The 20,721-nt window shown below is 43.6% G+C and overlaps 1 protein-coding gene across 1 annotated transcript in view; it reads left to right on the top strand.

Moving 5' to 3' along the window:
* The window catches only part of CC2D2A (coiled-coil and C2 domain containing 2A), a 196,974-nt gene that overhangs the window by 127,805 nt on the left and 48,448 nt on the right, over window positions 1-20,721 (top strand). The window contains exons 23-25 of the mRNA XM_040335450.1: window positions 2,820-2,987; window positions 8,592-8,697; window positions 9,762-9,871. Of these exons, the coding sequence (XP_040191384.1) occupies window positions 2,820-2,987; window positions 8,592-8,697; window positions 9,762-9,871 (384 nt within the window). The remainder of the gene's footprint in view (window positions 1-2,819; window positions 2,988-8,591; window positions 8,698-9,761; window positions 9,872-20,721) is intronic.

The raw sequence follows: 20,721 nt of genomic DNA on the forward strand, positions 1-20,721 counted from the left end.
AGGATAGACTTTTTGGAAATTGGGGCTTTTGTTGATTTAAATCACGAGATTAAATGACGGATGCAGATTTAATTCCTGGAGATTGAAAGCTGCAGGTGTGGTAGATACAGTATGGGCTAGATTCAGCAAGAATTTACGACGGCTTATCTATTGATACGCCGCGTAAATTCAAAGCTGCGCCGGCGTATCTTCTTTCTGTATTCCGAAAGCAAGATACGCCAAAATTAGGCCAAGATCCGACTGGCGTAAGTCTTAGGTGGCGCTTCCATCAATTTCAGCGTAGAATATGCAAATGAGCTGGATACGCCAATTCAGAAACGTACCTGCGCCCGGCGGATTTTTTTTTTCTAACGTAACGTTACTCCTGCTATGTGAGGTATGGCCAATGTTAAGTATGGACGTCGGGCCAACGTCGAATTTTGCGTCGTTTGCGTAAGTCGTTCGCGAATAGGGCTTTGCGTAAATTACGTTCACGTCGTAAGCATTGACTATTTGCGAGGTGATTAGGAGCATGCGCACTGGGATACGTTCACGGACGGCGCATGCGCGGTTCGTGAGAAACGTCATTTACGTGGGGTCATGTTTTATTTACATAAAACACGCCCACCTCTTGACAATTTGAATTTGGCGCGCTTACGCCGGCAGATTTACGCTACCCCGCTGCAACTTACGGAGCAAGTGCTTTATGAATACTGCACTTGCCTCTCTAAATTGCAGCGGCGTAGCGTAAATAACATACGCTACGCCCGCACAAACTTACGTCCCCCTACCTGAATCTAGCCCTATGTGTTTAATGTGGCATTGTATGTTTTATTCAGGACATACCTGCATGCCAGGCACCCTTAATCTAATGATGAGGGCATCTCTATCCCTGCTCTGCAATCCACAGTGATGTGTCAACTGGTGTCTCTCTATGCCAGGCTGTCTAAAAGTTCTTCCCACCGAGTCTTCCAAGCAGCTATTGTATCATTATATCAACATTTATCAACTTTATGGTAAAGTTTTGCATATTAGTAACCACAGTGTTTGTCTACAGTGCATTCCTCATTGAAGTGTCTGGAACAATATGATTACCAAGAGTAATTTTAATATGTAGTTGGCTGAGACTAAGCTTGTTAGATATGCAATTAAAATATAATTAAAAGCCTGAAAACATATAAACACAAGACATTTTGTGTAAAGAGCATTGGCCACTGGCATAATTTATCGAAAGTCTAGTCCAGAAATAGTACATTACATTATGAGGGTAATAATGGAATATTGAGACCTGAATGCCAATCCCCTCATTGTTGACAATGTTCCAGCATCATAAACCAGGATCTGTGGCCTGAATGCTGAGGGCCCTCATTGTGGGCAAATGCCCAGCCACACAAATGAATGCCAATCCCCTCAATCAGGGCAATGCCCTAGCCTTATAAATATGGATCTATGACCTCAATATTGATCCCCAAATTATAGACAAATGCCCAGCCCCACAAAAAAGCATGAATGCCAATCCCCTCATTATGGACAATGTCAGAAACAAAGGATTTATGGCATGGATGCTGATCCCCTCATTGTAGGCAAATACCAGCCTCACAAATGAGTGGTGAAGTGAACGTTGAGCCCTTTATAGAGGACAATGCCTCAGCCTCATACACAACAATCTGTGGCCTTAATGTTGATCCTGTAAATGTGAACAAATCCCCAGCCCCACAAATAAAGATCTGTGTTATGAATCCTAATCTCTTCATTGTGGAAAATGTCCCTGGCTTGAAAAGAAGGATCTTTGGCTTGATTGTCAGTCCCCTCATTGTGGACAAATGCCTAGCATGATGATCTAGAATGAGGATGCCTAGAATGAGGATCTATGGCATGCATGCCAATCCACTCATTGTGGATAATGCCTCATAAATAAGTATCTATGACACTGCTGCTGGTCCCCCTTATTGTGAAGATACCTTTTACACAAGGCGGACTCCGTCGCTACGGAGTCCACCAGCTCAGTGGCGGATCTGTTTGCTGATCTCGGCTGAGCCGACGGATGACAAGTCCCTCTCTGCTCACTGCGTGGGGAGGGGCTTGTGCAGCGCCGCTGTCTCCTATGGAGAGATCTGATGAAAACGGATGTCCATTTTCATCAGATCTCACCGATCCGATATGGACGGATGGGGACGTATCGCCCAACGGTTGATTTTGGCGGATCAAGTCGGATGTCAGCGAACATGTCTCCATAGGATTGCATGGAGCGGCCATTCAGGTCCGCCGCCAAAATTGACAGGTGGACCTGAACGGTCCGACCGTGTGAAAGGGGCCTTAGACGTGATCTGTGATTTTTTTTGTGTGTGGACTGCGTCTCAACCTCACAATGGATCTATGGCCTGAATGCCTATGCCCTCATTGTGGACAAATGTCCTTGCCTCACAATTGAGCCTCTATGGCCTCCATGTGCCTTGCCTTATTATGGATAATGTCCCAGCATCACTAAAATGGTCTATGGTCTGCAAGCCAGTAACCTCATTGTGAACAGTGCCTCAGCCTCATAAAAAAGGATCTATGGCCTCATTGCTGATCCACTCATTGGGGATAATGAACAAGCTTCACAAGCGAGGATTGTGAATGGCGATTCACTATGTGGCCTCTACTAACACACTAATAAGTATTAGTTTGTGAGCATGCCATAATTCTGCCCATTGGATATGTCTATAACACATACAATAATACCATTTGCATACCATTTCTGGGAAAACTTCACTGAGGAGTGTTCTGTATGTAGATGTTTAGCAGAACTAATTCTTGTGAAACCTTCTGAAATTCAACATGCTACATCAATGTCTCAGGATTCTAGGAATGGACCTCTTCAAGCTAGCTGAGCCAAAACGTCCACTAAAGCCAAGGAGAAAGGAGAGGAAGAAGGTGACTGCTCAGAATCTTTCTGATGGGGATATCAAGGTCTTGGTGAATGTGATCCGTGCGTATGACATTCCAGTTAGGAAACCGACATCCAGGTAAGGAGTGTTTGGATAGCGGTTTTATGCCGCTCTTCACAATGAGAAGGCTGAGGTTCTTGTATTACTGATGTTTAATGTACGTATCAAGTTCTTACACTGACACTTACATCAACACCGGACAAAGGACAAGGGCAAATCATCAGACATACACTGAATTGCATTTAAAACAAACATGACTTGAAACTAATAGCTAGACAGAAATAAATCTACATACCACTTTTGCCTGCTTGTGAGCTAAGAGAGGGGGGTTTGTATCTTGAAGATTCTTGGTAGATGGCTTTCTTTACACACAAAAAACACTTAAAGCGGAGTTCCGGCCACAATTTCACTTTTTAAATATAAATACCCCTGTAATACACAAGCTTAATGTATTCTAGTAAAGTTAGTCTGTAAACTAAGGTCCGTTTTGTTAGGTTGTTACAGCATTTAGACACTTTATAAAATAGAAATTGACTGGGGCCATCTTAAGTGTGGGCATCATGAAGCCAGACTGTATGACTTCCTGGATTTCAGCCTTGCAGATCTCGCACATGCTCAGTGCTGCACAAGCAGTGTCAGATCAGGTTTCAGCACCTGTGCTGTCCAAGTCACATGATTCTTTGAGACTGGGGATTGCACAGACTCCTGGAAAGTTACACCCACTACATTCCCAGGAGCCTGTGCGGTGTAGGTTAGGAAGCTTAAGCACCTGGGTGCAGGAAGTGGGAATATTCACTATTCTGCCTAGCAACAACACTTTAAAGGCATCTAAAAAAAAAAAAAAAATCGTAAAGGACTAATGACATTTTTTTAAAACTACTGATGTAATGTTATATTTATGGGTGGAACTCCACTTTAAAGGGTTGTAAAGACAAAAATATTTTCCTCTTAAATTAAAGTCTGACAGTAGCTGATAAAGTAAAAAGTAATGTTTTGCATTATAACTAGTTTGATACCTGTTGAAATCGAGCTGTTTTATTCACCTCCAGCACTCCTGAATCATTATTCTCACTGACTTCCTGGTTTGCGGTGCGCATTCATTCTTGCTACATCACGGCCTAATGGGAACTACAGTTCCCATTAGGCTTAGCCTCCATGCCTGTGAGGGATAAGAGAGCATCTTCACGCAGGGCTGTAGTCATAGGGAGGGGGTGAGCACATTCTGCTTTCCACCATGCAAAACAGCTCAGATGCTGGTGGAAAGCAAGAAGAGGAGTGACAGGAAATGGCATTTTCAAACCTGGATTACTGTATTTTGGAGGTCAAAAGGAAAAACGAGGTAAGTGATATTTAAATGCTCTAGCTTACAGCAATCAATTGATCTAATAAAAAACAAACCTTTAGTGTTCCTTTAAAACCTTGAGAGAAAGCACAGTTCTCCCTTCAGTTCAGCAAGAAGAAAAAACAGGAAGCTAGCATGTAATAATGCATGATGGGGGGAATAAATGAATAAGTAAGCACAGATGCGCCATCTAGAGGTAATTAACCGTATAGTCACAGAAATGTTGTGCTTGCCAGTACAGGTTATATTTGGCTCATTACATAACTCTGGGATACATACATAACAGAGCTTAAAGGAACACTAAAGGCACATTTTTTTTTTTAAATAACAAACATGTTATACTTACCTCCACTGTGCAGCTCGTTTTGTACAGAATGGCCCCGAATCCTGTCTTCTGGGGTCCCTCTGTGGCTGTCTCGGCTCCTCCTCGCAAAAGCTTTCTACCTTCATGCGAGCTCGCATGGTGGAAAGCTTTTGCAAGCGCGCTCCCGTGATACAGTACCGCCAACTGTATCACTCGGCCCGTCCCCTGGCGCGCTGCGTCATCCGCTGTGATTGACAGCAGCGCTAGCCAATGGCTGCAGCTTTGCGGGGCCCTAAGCGGCTTGCATAGTGAGCCTATAGGACTGATGTGTGTGTGTGTGTGTGTGTGTGTATGTATATATATATATATATAAAAAAATATGTGTAAAGCACTGTGTAAACTGACCTCACTATATAAGTGCCTGTAGTAGTAGTAGTAGTAGTAGTAGTAGTAGTAGTAGTAGTAGTAGTAGTAGTAGTAGTAGTAGTAGTAGTATCTTGGTGTTTTTCATGTGAGTATAATCCAATTATTGTTTTCCACATTTTGCTCAGTTGTGTATTGCTAGAATATTCCACAGCATTTTATCAATGTGTACAAGCATTCACATTACCAAATTGATGACGGTTAGAGCTTGAAGCCAGTTATGCAGCTACACTGATATATGGGGGAGGAAGCCAATTCATCTATCTATATTTTTTTCGTTCTGCGGAGGGAAACCTGAACACATTAAGGAAATCAATGAAAATGTAGTGAAGCCTATGAAGATCATACCCTAGTGCAAACTGAACCAAAGGCTGCAACACTACAAGATCATTGTGCTAATCAGTTACCACATTACCCAACAGTACTGGTTGGCCAGGTGCACTGTCAGTGTCACAATACATTTTTGTCAGGTACTTCTTTACAAATTTCTACATTTTTCCCACCTCCATGTGTGTTGCTGGCTTCCTTCATTCTCATCCCAAAGATACCAGTGAATCGCCCAGTGATTGCCTAGAACAGGGGTGTCCAACTCAATTTCATCGTGGGCTGCATCAGCATTATGATTGATCAAAAGGGCCGGTTGTATCTGTAATATTAGATGTCCAGCGCATCCCCTCCCCTTACTATAGATGTCAAGAGCCCCCCCACCATCAGAAGTTGAGTCCTCCACCCTCCCTTACATTACAGTGCACCCCCTTTCCTTATGCTGGGAAGAAGCTGGATGCATTGCTTGAAAGCGTAAAGTTAGGGTCTGGAGAAGGCCAGGGGAGGGCTGGAGCTCTCCTGCGTCTGCAGGAGAGGTGCAAGGGCCACATGAAATGGCCTGGAGGGCCAAATTCAGCCTAGAACATTCCACAAAAACGTAGAAACCACCACTGGCCAATGAGTTAAATAGTATGCTTCCCGTATTATCCACTACTAGTAGCTGACAAAAAAAATAAAAATACAAGCATATATGTTCTCAAGGTATTCTGCAGACAGCTCCTAAACCACAGCAACCACCATCTAAGGTTGAGTAACTGTAGACATTAAAGCGGAGTTCCAACCACAATTAGCATTTTTTAAATGTATGTCCTTTCATCCTGCGTTTTTATAATATAAATCCGGTCACTTACTATTTTACAATCTGCCGCTAATCCGCATAGATATTCAAAAAAGATAGTTTATAAAACTATATCTACACCGTTGTCATTTTGCTTGTGGGCATTGTGAAGCCTACAAGCACTTACTTCCTGGAAGTCTTGGATGGGGAGTGGTAATTGGACAGCGCACTGCATCCTGGGAAATGATGACACACATTTCCCAGGAGCATTAGAGGAAGATGATGTCAGAATCCTAGGTGATTTCAAAGGCAGATTTTGTGGGACCGCATCGCAACAGGCATTTCCAGATGAGTAAAAAAAATTTTTTTTTTTTTACTTTTTTAGGTCTAATGAGCACAATAATGAAAAAAAAAAATTGGGATGGAAACTCCACTTTAACTATGAATTCTCGTACACATGATCGGATATCTGAAGGAATCTAATCCGATGGATTTTTTTGTCGGATATCCGATGAAGCTCACTTTCATCAGTCTTGCCTACACACCATCGGTCAAAAATCCGACCGTGTCCAACGCGGTGACGTAAAACACTACGACGTGCTGAGAAAAATGAAGTTCAATGCTTCCACGCATGCGTTGACTTGATTCTAAGCATGCGTGGATTTTTGACCGATGGACTTCCACACAGACGATCATTTTTTTCTATCAGTTTTTTATCCATAGGAAAAATTTAAAACATGTTCTATTTTTTTTTTCACCGATGGAAAACATCTGTTTTCATGGGACAAACTGATCGTGTGTACAGGGCTTAAGTGTTGTTTTATGTCAAACTGCTGTTGATTTCCTGGTTGGCTGTACTGCTGATGGGCAGTAGTTTGAGCTCCGAGCTGCCTCCTAATATGTTGTTTATGTAGTTGGGGTTCCAGTTTTTGGAATATGTATTGAGATCCTAACTCCTGTTTGCTAGTAAACAGGCCATGGCTCTTTTACTTTGGAGGATCTGTTGATTTACACCAAGATATAAACAAGGCAGGACCATAATAACTTTGTTTGCCATACCTTTTTAGCTGTAGTCTAATCTAAATTGTATAGTATTTCCCTGGAGATCTATTGCCTGGAATTGAGCAGGATATTCATTTCTTGCTGTTCTTTTCCTTTACCTGGATGTTCTCCAAAGTAGGAAAGTCCATGAATTTTCTGTCTGTGAGCAATTCTTTTGCTTGTTATATATATTGCTGACAACTCTGGAGGATTTAAGATGGGAACTGTTAGTGGGGTATTTTTTATTTTCCTTGAGTATTTTAGGTTTTGCATTATATTGCTATAGTGTTAACTATACCGATCCAAAGTAGAATAAATGACCAAAATCTTTTGTTAACTTCTGTACATTTTTTTTTTACTTACATACTTAACCACTTAAGGCAGCCCTGGACCATATTGCTGGTCAAAGACCAGGCCACTTTTTGCGATTCGGCACTGCCTCGCTTTAACAGACAATTGTGCGGTTGTGCGACGTGGCTCCCAAACAAAATTGGCGTCCTTTTTTCCCCACAAATAGAGCTTTCTTTTGGTGGTATTTGATCACCTCTGCGGTTTTTAGTTTTTGCACTATAAACAAAAAATAAGCGCCAATTTTGAAAAAAATGAATATTTTTTACTTTTTACCATAATAAATATCCCCCAAAAATATATAAAAAAAAGATTTTTTTCCTCAGTTTAGGCCGATACGTATTCTTCTACATATTTTTCGTAAAAAAAATCGCAATAAGCGTTTATTGATTGGTTTGCGCAAAAGTTATAGCGTTTACAAAATAGGGGGTAGTTTTATGGCATTTTTATTAATATTTTTTTTCACTAGTAATGGCGGGGATCAGCGATTTTTTTTTTCGGTACTGCCACATTATGGCGGACACTTTTGACACATTTTTGGGACCATTGGCATTTTTATAGCGATCAGTGCTATAAAAATGCATTGATTACTATAAAAATGCCACTGGCAGGTAAGGGGTTAACACTAGGGGGCGGGGAAGGGGTCAAGTATGTTCTCTGGGTGTGTTCTAACTGTAGGGGGGGTGGACTCACTAGGGGAAATGACTGATCGCTGTTCATACATTGTATGAACATCTAGACAGTCAGGCATTTCTCCCCTGACAGGACCGGGAGCTGTGTGTTTACACACACACAGCTCCCGTTCCCCGCTCTGTAACGAGCAATCGCGGGTGCCCGGCGGTGATCGCGACCGCCGGGCGCGGGAGTCAGGAGCGAGCGGGGGCGCGCGCACACGCGCCCCTAGTGGCCACTTCGAGAGCCGACGTAGAGCTACGGGCTCTCGCGCAGGCCGTAGAACTGCGGCAGCTTGTCGGCATTTAGTTAACTGCTGTCTGTTTACTGATGTGATCACAGCCAGCAATAAAAACTTGACAGAGGTTCTAATTTATTATGTAACATATAGCATTCCAGAATGGGCTCCTTTCCTCCCACTGAACCTCTTAATTTATTATTGTTTTCCAGCAAACCAACACAGCCATCCAGATCGACAAGGTCATTTAATGAGATGTTCACAACCACAGCTTCCCCTCAGGGGCAGGCCCCATCTCCAGAGTGGTCAGTTAATCAGGTACAAACATGTGTTGTAAATTGGATGCAAACATTGTTATTTTAAAATACTTTGTATACATGAGGTTATTAATGCTTAGCTTATTGAACACATGCGGCCTAAGTGTCTCTTTACTGGACTTCTATACGTTTTTTTTGTTTTCTTCCAAAAGAAAAATATCTCACTCTTCACAATCACGGCTTATTCTTGATATATTGTGTAATCAGCATCTATATTAGTGAACAATTATTTTCAACGATGTAGCACACAAAGGGCAAAATTAGAACCAAAAACTAATATAGTGTTTGAGAGTCCAATCCCTATGCAAGTCACAGGGAATGGAACCTTAAAGTGGATGTAAACCCAAAATGTTTTTATTTATTTTTTATGTCACAATGTACAGTATAAGATTTCCTATCATCTGTGCCCAGTCTTGCCACACAGAGTTAATCCAGCTCTGAGCAATTTTCTTTTATTGTTTAGTAAAAGAAAACGGACTTACAGAGAAAAACCTTAGTCCGTTCCGCCCCCTTGCTGTGAGTGACAGGTTATTTATATATCTCATGCACTAGCCTGGAGACAGGCATTATTTTTTAATTCCCACCCCCACTCCTTTTCTGAAGTCACGTGGTTACTTTTCTGGATTTTGAATGGATGTTAGGGATCATAGCAGAATTTAGTGTAAAGAATACACAGGAAAAAATGCATGTTGACAAGGGGAGTATAGAGGAGGGCGGGGAGTCTACTGACATCACGACTCCACCCACAGAGCTCCAGACAACAGATCCACCCACAGAATCTGCAGTTTTTCAGGTCTCATAACAGACAGAGGGGAGACCTTTGACATGTAAGGATACCTGCAGGAGGCCTCTATATCCTTATAGATCAGCACTATGGCAGTAGTTTAGAAACTAAAGAAAATCCACTTTAAGGACATTTTTATTGAGTACCGTTACTGAAATTTCAACAATATAAGTGGAGGGTATAGAACTATTTTCCAGATGTTTCTCCGCTGTTAGGGACATTTTATTACACGTTTTTCCCTTAACTTTATTGAAATTATACAATACATTGTGATATTTCAGGTCCTGGTGCGGCCATATGTAGAAGTTTCATTTCAGCGTACTGTATGCCAAACCTCAACAGCCGATGGACCAAATCCAAACTGGAATGAAGAACTGGAGCTGCCATTTAGGTAAACATAACTCTTAAAGATATTGAATGCCAATGTCAGTGTAATAATTGTATGTTAAAGTGGATGTAAACCTGATTCGTGAAATTTGAGCTGGGCACATATATCTTCTCTCTCTTCAAACCAATAAGTCCCGTGGCTTTCTCCTGCTCCGTTCTTCTGTTATCAGCATTATAACTTCTGACAAGTTCTCTGACACGTGATAAAACTAGCCTGAATTTTGTGTCAGGGTGAATGCTATAAAAAGATTAGCAGAAAGCTGCTCTACTCACTGTACATCTCTGAAAGTCTCTGCCTATGTGGAGGGGGGTGTGTGCCTTTCCTCCAATCGGCTGTCTCCCAGTGTAATCCAACACTACACTGCTGCTAATGCTGAATGAGAAAGAGAAATTCTAACATGATCTGCACTTTCTAAACAGTATATAAAGCTGAAGACAGCAGATATACATGTAAAACTTATGTAGGGAGATTTGTTTCATCTCTGTGTATCATCTGAGGCTGTTCACTTCACTGGGTGTATGTGAGAGTTTACATCAACTTTAAGCTCTTACATAAAACATAAGAATTTTATGAAGCTCTATAGCTCTTTCCGCCATAATGGAGTAGCAGGGAAAGGCTGATTTAGGTCTCCTTATAGTAGTCAGTCTTTATTTCTCCTCCCTTGTCTTAGTAGGATTTTTTTTTTTTTTTTTTTTAAGCAAAAAAGAGCATTGCCGCGTACACAGGGTCAGAATTTCCGACAAGTGACAACAAATGTTCGATGTGAGCTTGTTGTCGGAAAATCCGACCGTGTGTAATCGGACATTTGCTGTCAGAATGTCGGAAATGAGCTGGTTCTCAAATTTCAAGCGTGTGTACACAATTCCGACTCACAAAATTCCACGCATGCTCGAAATCGCATGCACTGACTATTGAACTTCATTTTTTCTCGGCTCGTCGTACGTGTTGTACGTCACCGTGTTGTACGTCACCGCGTTCTTGGCTTTTCGCAATTTCCGACAACATTTGTGTGACCGTGTGTATGCAAGACAAGTTTGAGCCAACATCTGTCGGAAAAAAATGCACGGTTTTGTTGTCGGAATGTCTGATTGTCTGTACGCGGCTTTAAAGTCGGCAGCTAAAAATACTGCAGCTGCTGACTTTTAAAATAAGGACACTTACCTGTCCAGGGCACCCGCAATGTCTTCACCTGAAGCCAACCTTCCCTCTGCTCCCAGGTGGAGGCGTCAGGATCTTCAATAAGGGAATCAGGATAGTGAAGCCTTCACAGCCTGGTTCCCTACTGAGCATGCGTGAGTCATCACGCAGCATGTCCTCACTGGTCCCTGCCGTCTTCTGGGACCTGTGTGTCTCCCAAAAGACAGCGGAGGGAGGGGGCGACCGAGGGTCCGGACATGGCGTAGATCGCGGTGGATTCTTGCAGCGATCTATCTCAGGAAGTGGGAGAAAATACCTGTATTAGACAGGTATCTGCTTCCCCCTCCATCTGAAAGGTGATAAATGTGACACCGGTGGAGGGGAGGAACTGGATAAGCAGAAGTTAAATTTTTGGGCGGAATTCTGCTTTAAGGATTGTTCCAATCACAATTCAACAAAACATGGATTTGGAAATACTGGCCCGGATTCAGAACGAAGTTACGCTGGCGTATCTATTGATACACCGCGTAACTTCTAGGATGCTCCGGCGTATCTTTTTTCTGTATTCAGAAAACAAGATACGCCGGAATTTTGCTAAGATCCGACTGGCGTAAGCCTCTTATGCCGTCGTATCTTAGTTGCTTATTTATGCTGGCCGCTAGGTGGCGCTTCCGTATATTTACGCGTCAAATATGTAATTTAGGTAGATACGCAGATTCAGAAACTTACGTCTGCCCGGCGCATTTTTTTACGTCGTTTACGTAAGGCTTTTTCCGGCGTAAAGTTACCCCTCATAAAGCAGGGGTAAGTCATGTTAGGTATGGACGTCGAAAACGTACGAACAGCGTTGTATTTTACATTGTTTGCGTAAGTAGTCCGTGAATGGGGCTGTACGTAAGTTACGTTCACGTCGAAAGCATTGACTATTTGCGGCGTAATTGGGAGCATGTGCACTGATTGCCTTCAGAACTGCCTTAATTCTTGGTGGCATAGATTCAACAAGGTGTTGGAAACATTCCTCAGAGATTTTGGTCCATAGTGACATGATAGCATCACACAGTTGCTGCAGATTTGTCAGCTGCACATCCATGATGCGAATATTCCATTCCACCACATCCCAAAGGTGCTCTATTGGATGAGATCTGGTGAGTGTGGAGGCCATTGGAGTACAGGGACCTCATTGTCATGTTCAAGAAACCAGTGGTGAGATGATTTGAGCTTTGTGACGTGGTGCATTATCCTGCTGGAAGCGGTGTTAATTTCATCGACCTTTTCGTTTTTAGTCCCATTTTAGTCTTCTGCAATTGTTTTAGTCGACTAAAATCTCCAGTACATTTTAGTTGACTAAAATAATTTTAGTCATCTAAAATCGAATGGGTGTAGTTAAATTGTAATGCATTATTTAAGCATTTCTTTACAATTTCCAAACTCATCATATACTGCTGGAGTGAAAAATGGGTGATTGGACAACAAGAAAAATATATAGGCCGGGATTCAGAAAGGACTTGCGCCGACGTATCTACTGATACGCTGCGTAAATCCACGGATGCGCCGTCGTATCTATGCGCCTTATTCTTGAAACAAGATACGCCTGAATTCTGGCTCCATCCGACCGACGTAAGTCTCCTACGCCGTCGTATCTTGGGCACATATTTACGCTGGCCGCAAGGGGCGCTCCCATTGATTTATGCATTGAATATGTAAATGAGCAAGATGCACCGATTCACGAACGTACTTACGCCCGTCGCAGTAATCTACGCCGTTTACGTAAGGCGTACGTCCGGCGTAAAGTTATCCCACATAAAGCAGGTGTAAGTCATGTTAGGGTATGGACGTCGGAACAGCCGTCGTTTTTTACGTTGTTTACGTAAGTCGTACGTGAATGGGGCTGGGCGTAGGTTACGTTCACGTCGTAGGCATTGAGCCGTCGTATCTTAGGGAGTATATGCGACGTGATTCTGAGCATGCGCCGTTCGTTCGGCCATACATTTACATGGGGTCACGCTTCATTTTAACCACTTCTCTACTTTGGGTGTTTTTCAGATTTGGTGTTTACAAGACTAAAACAGTTTTTTTTGCTAGAAATATACTTAAAACCCACAAACATTATATATTTTTTTTTTTCTAACACCTTAGAGAATAAAATGGCGATCATTGCAATACTTTTTGTCACACCATATTTGCGCAGCGGTCCTACAAGCGCACTTTTTTGGGAAAAAAATCACTTTTTTGAATTAAAAAATAAGACAGCAATAAATTTGGCCCAATTTTGTTATATATTGTGAAAGATAATGTTACGCCGAGTAAAATGGTACCCAACATGTCACGCTTACAAATTGCGCCCGCTCGTGGCATGGCGTCAAACTTTTACCCTTAAAAATCTCGATAGGCGACTTTAAAAAAATTTATAAGTTGCATTTTTTGAGTTACAGAGGAGGTCTAGGGCTATAATTATTGCTCTCGCTCTCACGATCGCGGCGATACCTCACTTGTGTTGTTTGAACACCGTTTTCATATGCGGGCGCTACTCGCGTATGCGTTCGCTTCTGCGCACGAGCTCGTCGGGACGGGGCGCTTTAAAAAACATTGTTTTTATTTTTTTTTATTTTATTATTTTTTACACTGGGAAAAAAAAAATGATCACTTTTATTCCTATTACAAGGAATGTAAACATCCCTTGTAATAGAAAAAAGCATGACAGGTCCTCTTAAATATTAGATCTGGGGTCAAAAAGACCTCACATCTCATATTTAGACTAAAATGCAAAAAAAAAAAAAAAAATTTGGAAATGTCATTTTTTCAAATGACAAAAAAAAAAATGTTTCCTTAAGAGGCTGGGCGGGACTGACGTTTTGACGTCACTTCCGCCCAGCAGAGCTATGGGGACGGGTGAAGGAGATTTTTCCTTCAGTCTCGTCCCCAGTCAGCAGCCGAACGGTCCCGATCGCCTCCGCCTGGTAAGCGGCTCTGGTAAGCGGCGGAGGGCGCGGGTGAGCGGCGGGAGGGGGGGGCCCCTCTCCCGCCGCCGATAACGGCGATCTTGCGGCGAATCCACCGCGGAGACCGCCGTTATCGTTAACAGAACCGCTGACACTAAAGATTGATACCTCGGTTGTGGCAGCAGCTGCTGCCGTTACCGAGATATACATCTTTAAAGTTAGGCCGTATAAAGACGTACGGCGGTTTGGAAGTGGTTAATAGATCACGCCCACTACCTTCCTACTTTGAATTAGGCGGGCTTACGCCGGCCCATTTACGCTACGCCGCCGTAACTTAGGGAGCAAGTGCTTTGTGAATACTGTTCTTGCCTCTCTGTTACGTCGGCGTAGCGCATATGAGATGCGCTACGCCCGCTCAAAGATACGCCGCTGTACGTGAATCTGGGCCATAATTTTTCTATTGCTATGGCTTATACCTCTCCTCTATTTTTTCTTTCACTACGTTGTTCTCTACTTTACTTTACAGTATGCGTAAAAAAAAAATTGTCATAGACACTTTTGTATATAACCGACAGTATTGACAACATCTGTGCTAAATTACAATAAGGTCACAGTAACACATTTATACACTCAGACATTTGGTCATCCATATGGCTTCCATTAAATGTGGCTCATTATAGTAACAGTGCTTGAAAAACATAAAATAATTCTTAATGAATTCCCTCAGATTCCATTTTAGGTTCAATAGGTTTTTTATTAGCTGTTAGCATTTGGTTACAAATATCTTAATGTGAAAAGTAACAACAGAGGTTTTAGTTTATTGCAGCATGGGGATACAATTTGTCCAACTGGAAAATGGGTCAGAAATAGACAACAATCCAAGGCATTACTATTAAGATTATTAATACAGGAAAAATAAAAGATATAACTCGGATGAATGGATTATATCTGCCCAGTTAGACTGGTGAGGCTCTGGGGGAGAAGGAAAAGAAAAAAGATGGAGGAAGGGTAGGCATAGGAGAAAATGGATTGGTAAAAGGGGACATGGTCAGATCAAGCCTAGAGACCCAGCATGCCCGTTTCAGCACCAGAAAGGAGAAAGTGTGTGTACCGGGAGTACAAAATAGTGGTGTACTTTTTGCATTTGTCAGACAGCATGGCCTCTGTTTCTACCAAGATGGCCACCTCCACATAGAGACACAGTACAGAGCAAGGCATGCTACATCTGTAATGGGAAAAGGTCAGCTTCAGGAAACCACAGGCAATACTGTTGACTGGTCCTTTACCCTCAGATTGCCTATTTTGGGGCCACAGCTCTCTTTTTAACAGCTTTTTTGGACATGTTTTTAAAACAAAAAGATAACATAATCACTTTTTTCTTCCCGTGGTGTGTGACCATACTCAAAGTGCACACCAAAAAGTAGACCTAAAAAGTGCACATAGGGTGTACATGTGGTCCTCCAAAATAAGAAGGACCTTGCCCTGATCCCCCGGGGCTTTAGGCCCCTTTCACACTTGTGCGACTTCAAAGTGATTCGCGTCCATGATCTTGACAAGACAGTCATACGACTGTGGATCCGACTTAAAGTACGACTTCAATGAGCAGGGACGCGACTTTGATCCCCCAATAATTAGGGGGAACTCCACGCCAATATTTTTTGGAAAAAAAAACGGCATTGGTCCCCCCTTCATTGGCATACTGGGCCATATTCTGAGTAAAGTTACGATGGAGTAACTCAGGATACTCCATCGTAACTCCCTTTTTTGACCCGTGTATCTATGCTCCTGATTCTCAGAATCATTTTTGCATAGATACACTTAAGATCCGCCATCTGTAAGTCACTTACACTGGCGGATCTTAAATGCAATGACGCCGGCCGCCGCTAGATGGCATTTAAGTGAAGGAGTCATTTGCGTATGCAAATGATCCTTCTACGCCGATTCACGAACGAGTTCGCGTCGCGTAACCGTCGCTAACGTCGTTTGCGTAAGCGGAAACTTACCCCTGCTATATGAGGGGTAAGTTTCCGCAAGTCTCGCGTAGGCCATGTTACGGATGGCGTCGGGTCCCCGTCGTGTTTTTTCGTCGGATACGTCGTTTACGTAAGTCGTTCTTGAATACGACTTTACGTCAATGACGCACACGTCGGCGTCATTGACGTTTTCCGCCGAGAACTGGAGCATGCGCACTGGGCTTTTTGCAGCCCGGCGCATGCCCAGTTCTTTTGTATCGGGGGCGCGCTTCATTTGAATAGAAGCCGCCCCCTTGGAGATCCGCCAGGCTACGCCGGGACACTTACACTCCGCTGTCCCAACTTATGGAGCAAGTGGTTGGGGAATACAACACCTGCTCCAGTAAGTTGGGACAGCGGAGTGTAAGTGCCCTAAGCGAAGCTGGCGGAGATTTACTCAGAATATGGCCCACTGGGCCTATCGGTCTGGTAAGGGTTTTAAGGGGAACCCCTGCTGAAAAAATGTCGTGGGGTCCCCCCCCAAAATCCATACCAGACCCTTATCCGAGCTCCAGCCTGGCCGGTCAGGAAAGGGGGTGGGGACGAGCGAGCGCCCCCCCTCCCTTTCTCCTGAGCCGTACCAGGCCACATGCCCTCAACATGGGTGGGTGGGTGCTTTAGGGCAGGGGGGCCCTGCGCCCCCTTCAAAACACCTTGCCCCCATGTTGATGAGGACAAGGGCTCCTTCCCGACAACCCTGGACGTTGGTTGTCGGGGTCTGCGGGCGGGGGGCTTATCGGAATCTGGGAGCCCCCTTTAATAAGGGGGCCCCCAGATCCCGGCCCTCTCCCCTAGGTGAATGAGTATGGGGTACATCGTACCTCTACCCATTCACCTGGAGGAATTTTTATTTATTTTTTTAAAACACACTACACAGGTTTTAAAAGTCATTTATTAGGCAGCTCCGGGGGTCTTCTTCCGACTTCGGGGGTCTCTTCTTCTGCTCTCCGGTGCCTTCTTCCTTCTGCCAGGCTTCTCTTCTTGCAGCTCTTTTACTAGTGGGGGAGCCCGGTCTTCTGCGCCGTCGTCTTCCCCTCTTCTTCAGTGTCCGCGGTAGATTTATATACCTCTTCTCTGGTGCGCAACGATTTATATAGGCCTTATGACGTCACAGTCCCATCATGCTCCGGGTGGTGACGACAAAAGATAGTGGGGTCACCGGGTGATATCAGCCGGTGACCCCGCCCCCTTATGCCGTCACCACCCAAAGCATGATGGGACTGTGACGTCAGAGGCCTTTATAAATCGTTGCGCACCGCGCACCCGGAATTACAGCAGGAGGAAGCGTTGTGTCAACATCGAAGAAGGGAAAAAGACGATGTGGAAGACCGGGCCCCCCGCTAGTAAAAGAGCTGCAAGAAGATAGCGGAGAAGCCCGGCAGAAGGAAGAAGGCACCGGAGAGCAGAAGAAGAGACCCCTGAAGTCGGAAGAAGACCTCCGGAGCTGCCTAATAAATGACTTTTAAAACCTGTGTAGTGTGTTTTTTTTTTTTCCATTTTTTTTCCTCCAGGTGAATGGGTAGGGGTACGATGTACCCCATACTCATTCACCTAGGGTGGGGGGCCGGGATCTGGGGGCCCCCTTATTAAAGGGGGCTCCCAGATTTCGATAAGCCCCCTGCCCGCAGACCCTGACAACCAACGGCCAGCGTTGTCGGGAAGGGGCCCTTGTCCTCATCAACATCCCCCCCTGTCCCAAAGCACCCACCCCCCCCCCCAATGTTGAGGGCATGCGGCCTGGTACGGCTCAGGAGGGGGGTGGGCGCTCGCTCGTCCCCACCCCCTTTCCTCACTGGCCGGGCTGGTGCTCGGATAAGGGTCTTGTAAGTATTTTGGGGGGGACCCCACGCCATTTTTTCGGCATAGGGGTTCCCCTTAAAATCCATACCAGACCTATGGGCCCGGTATGCTCATGAAGAGGGAACCCATGGCGTTTTTGTTTTTTCAAAAAAATTGGCGTGGAGTTCCCCTTCATGCACAAGTCGTGTACAAGTCGCATTCCAAAGTCGGATCTGTTAATACGGAATCCGGCTTTGATCCGACTTCTTCAGAAAAAAAGTAGTGTAGGGATATTTCTGTTAATTTTCTCTTGCTAAGGATTTGTTGGTCCTTTCATCTTTCTGAGATGTACTTGACAATCCTCATTTTGTATTTTGACCCTCCACGCCTTATATACTCTGTAATTGTCTTTAAGACGGTATTTGCCTCTGGGGGAGTGTGCCAGTATGTATTCATTTGTGTGGTAACATGCAAATAATTGTTTCTGTACTCTGTCATTTGATCTTTAATAAAAAATTTGAAAAGGAAAAAAAAAAAAAAAAAAGTAGTGTAGGAACTACTTTGAAGTAGGAACTACTTTGAAGTCGTGCCAATATGAATGGTAGTCATTGGAAATCGTGGAGAATGACTTGTCATACGTTTTTGCCGTCCAAAATCGTGGTACAAGTCGTATAAGTGTGAAAGGGGAGTTAGGCTTCAGACGGGGACTGGGGTACTTTCACATGGTCCACCTGGCTGAAGCCAGACGGACCCCGTTCTCTGGGAGGTCTGCCGAAACAGACCACCCCAAGTACTAGGTGATTGGACAACAAGAAAAATATAGCATTATATATTTAAAATATATCTCCCCGAAGGGAGACCCCATGAGAGTGGGCGAACTAAGCTAGAAGGCCATGTCCACCCCCTCCCATGACTTTTTCAGGGCAAGCCCAAGGACCTACGCCCTACTCATCAAACGTAAAACCGTGTACAAACCCGACAACCAACCAAAAAAAATACACAATCGCTGTGATCGTTGAGAGGTATGTTAAGGACCCCTCACTGTATATATACGTAATTTTTTTTAAAGATGGATATCTCGGTAACGGCAGCAGCTGCTGCCACAACCGAGATATCCATCTTTTCAGTGAGCGGTCCTTTAAATGATAATGGTGGTCTCCACCGTGAGATCACCATTATCGGCGGCGGGAGAGGGCCCCCCCTTCCCACCGCTCTCCCGCGCCCTCCGCCGCTTACCGGAGAAGCGGCGGAGGCGATCGGGTGCTTCCTCCTGCTCGGCTGGGATACGAGTGAGGGCAATATGGCCCACACCCGTCCCCATAGCATAGCAGGGCGGAAGCGATGTCAAAACGTCACTTCCGCCCATGCTTCTTAAAGCAATATTTTCTTGTTGTCATTTTTGCAAATGACACATTTTTTTTTTTTTTTTGCATTTTAGTCTAAATATGAGGTCTTTTTGACCCCAGATCTCATATTTAAGAGGACATGTCATGCTTTTTTCTATTACAAGGGATGTTTACATTCCTTGTAATAGGAATAAAAGTGCTCCTTTTTTTTTCTTTTAAATTAATAAAATAAATAAAAATAAATAAGAAAGAAAAACATTTTAGAAGGGAAATCGAAGGAAAAGGTAAGTGAACCAACAATGCACTAGCTTAACCACTTAAGACCCGGACCATTATGCAGGTAAAGGACCTGGCCAGTTTTTGCGTTTTGGCACTGCGTCGCTTTAACTGACAATTGCGCGGTCCTGCGATGTGGCTCCCAAACAAAATTAGCGTCCTTTTTTTTCCCACAAATAGAGCTTTCTTTTGGTGGTATTTGATCACCTCTGCGTTTTTTTATTTTTTGCACAATAAACAAAAATAGAGTGACAATTTTGAAAAAAAATCTATATTTTTTGCTACAATAAATATCCCCCGAAAAGATATAAAAACATATTTTTTTCTCAGTTTAGGCCGATACGTATTCTACCTATTTTTGGTTAAAAAAAAATCGCAATAAGCGTTTAACGATTGGTTTGCGCAAAATTTATAGCGTTTACAAAATAGGGGATAGTTTTATGGCTTTTTTTTTTTTTACCACTAATGGTGGCGATCAGCATTTTTTTCCGTGACTGCGACATTATGGCGGACACTTCGGACAATTTTGACACATTTTTGGGACCATTGTCATTTTCACAGCAAAAAATGCTATAAAAATGCATTATTTACTGTGAAAATGACAATTGCAGTTTAGGAGTTAACCACTAGGGGGCGCTGTAGGGGTTATGTGTGACCTCATATGTGTTTCTAACTGTAGGGGGGCAGGGCTGGACATGTGACGTCACTGATCGTCTTTCCCTATATCAGAGAACAGACGATCAGTGACATTGCCACTGTGAAGAACGGGGAAGGTGCATTTACACACAGCTCTCCCCGTTCTTCAGCTCCTGTGACCGATCGCGGGACACTGCGGACCCGATCGCCGCCGGAGTCCCGCGATCTGTCCCCGGAGCTGAAGAACGGGGAGAGCTGTGTGTACACACAGCTTCCCCGTTCTTCACAGTGGCGCTGTCATTGATCGTCTGTTCCCTGATATAGGGAAAGACGATCAGTGATGTCACACGTCCAGCCCCACCCCCCTACAGTTAGAAACACATATGAGGTCACACATAACCCCTACAGCGCCCCCTAGTGGTTAACTCCTAAACTGCAATTGTCATTTTCACAGTAAACAATGCATTTTTATAGCATTTTTTGCTTTGAAAATGACAATGGTCCCAAAAATGTGTCAAAAATGTCGCAGTCACAAAAAAATCGCCATTAGTAGTAAAAATTTTATAATTAATAAAAATGCAATAATCCCCTATTTTGTAAACGCTATAAATTTTGCCCAAACCAATCGATAAACGCTTATTGCGATTTTTTTTTTTTACCAAAAATATGTAGAAGAATACGTATCGGCCTAAACTTGTCACGCTATTTTTATTTATAGCGCAAAAAAT

The sequence above is a fragment of the Rana temporaria genome, chromosome 1 (assembly GCF_905171775.1).
Source record: "Rana temporaria chromosome 1, aRanTem1.1, whole genome shotgun sequence".
NCBI classification, from domain to species: domain Eukaryota; kingdom Metazoa; phylum Chordata; class Amphibia; order Anura; family Ranidae; genus Rana; species Rana temporaria.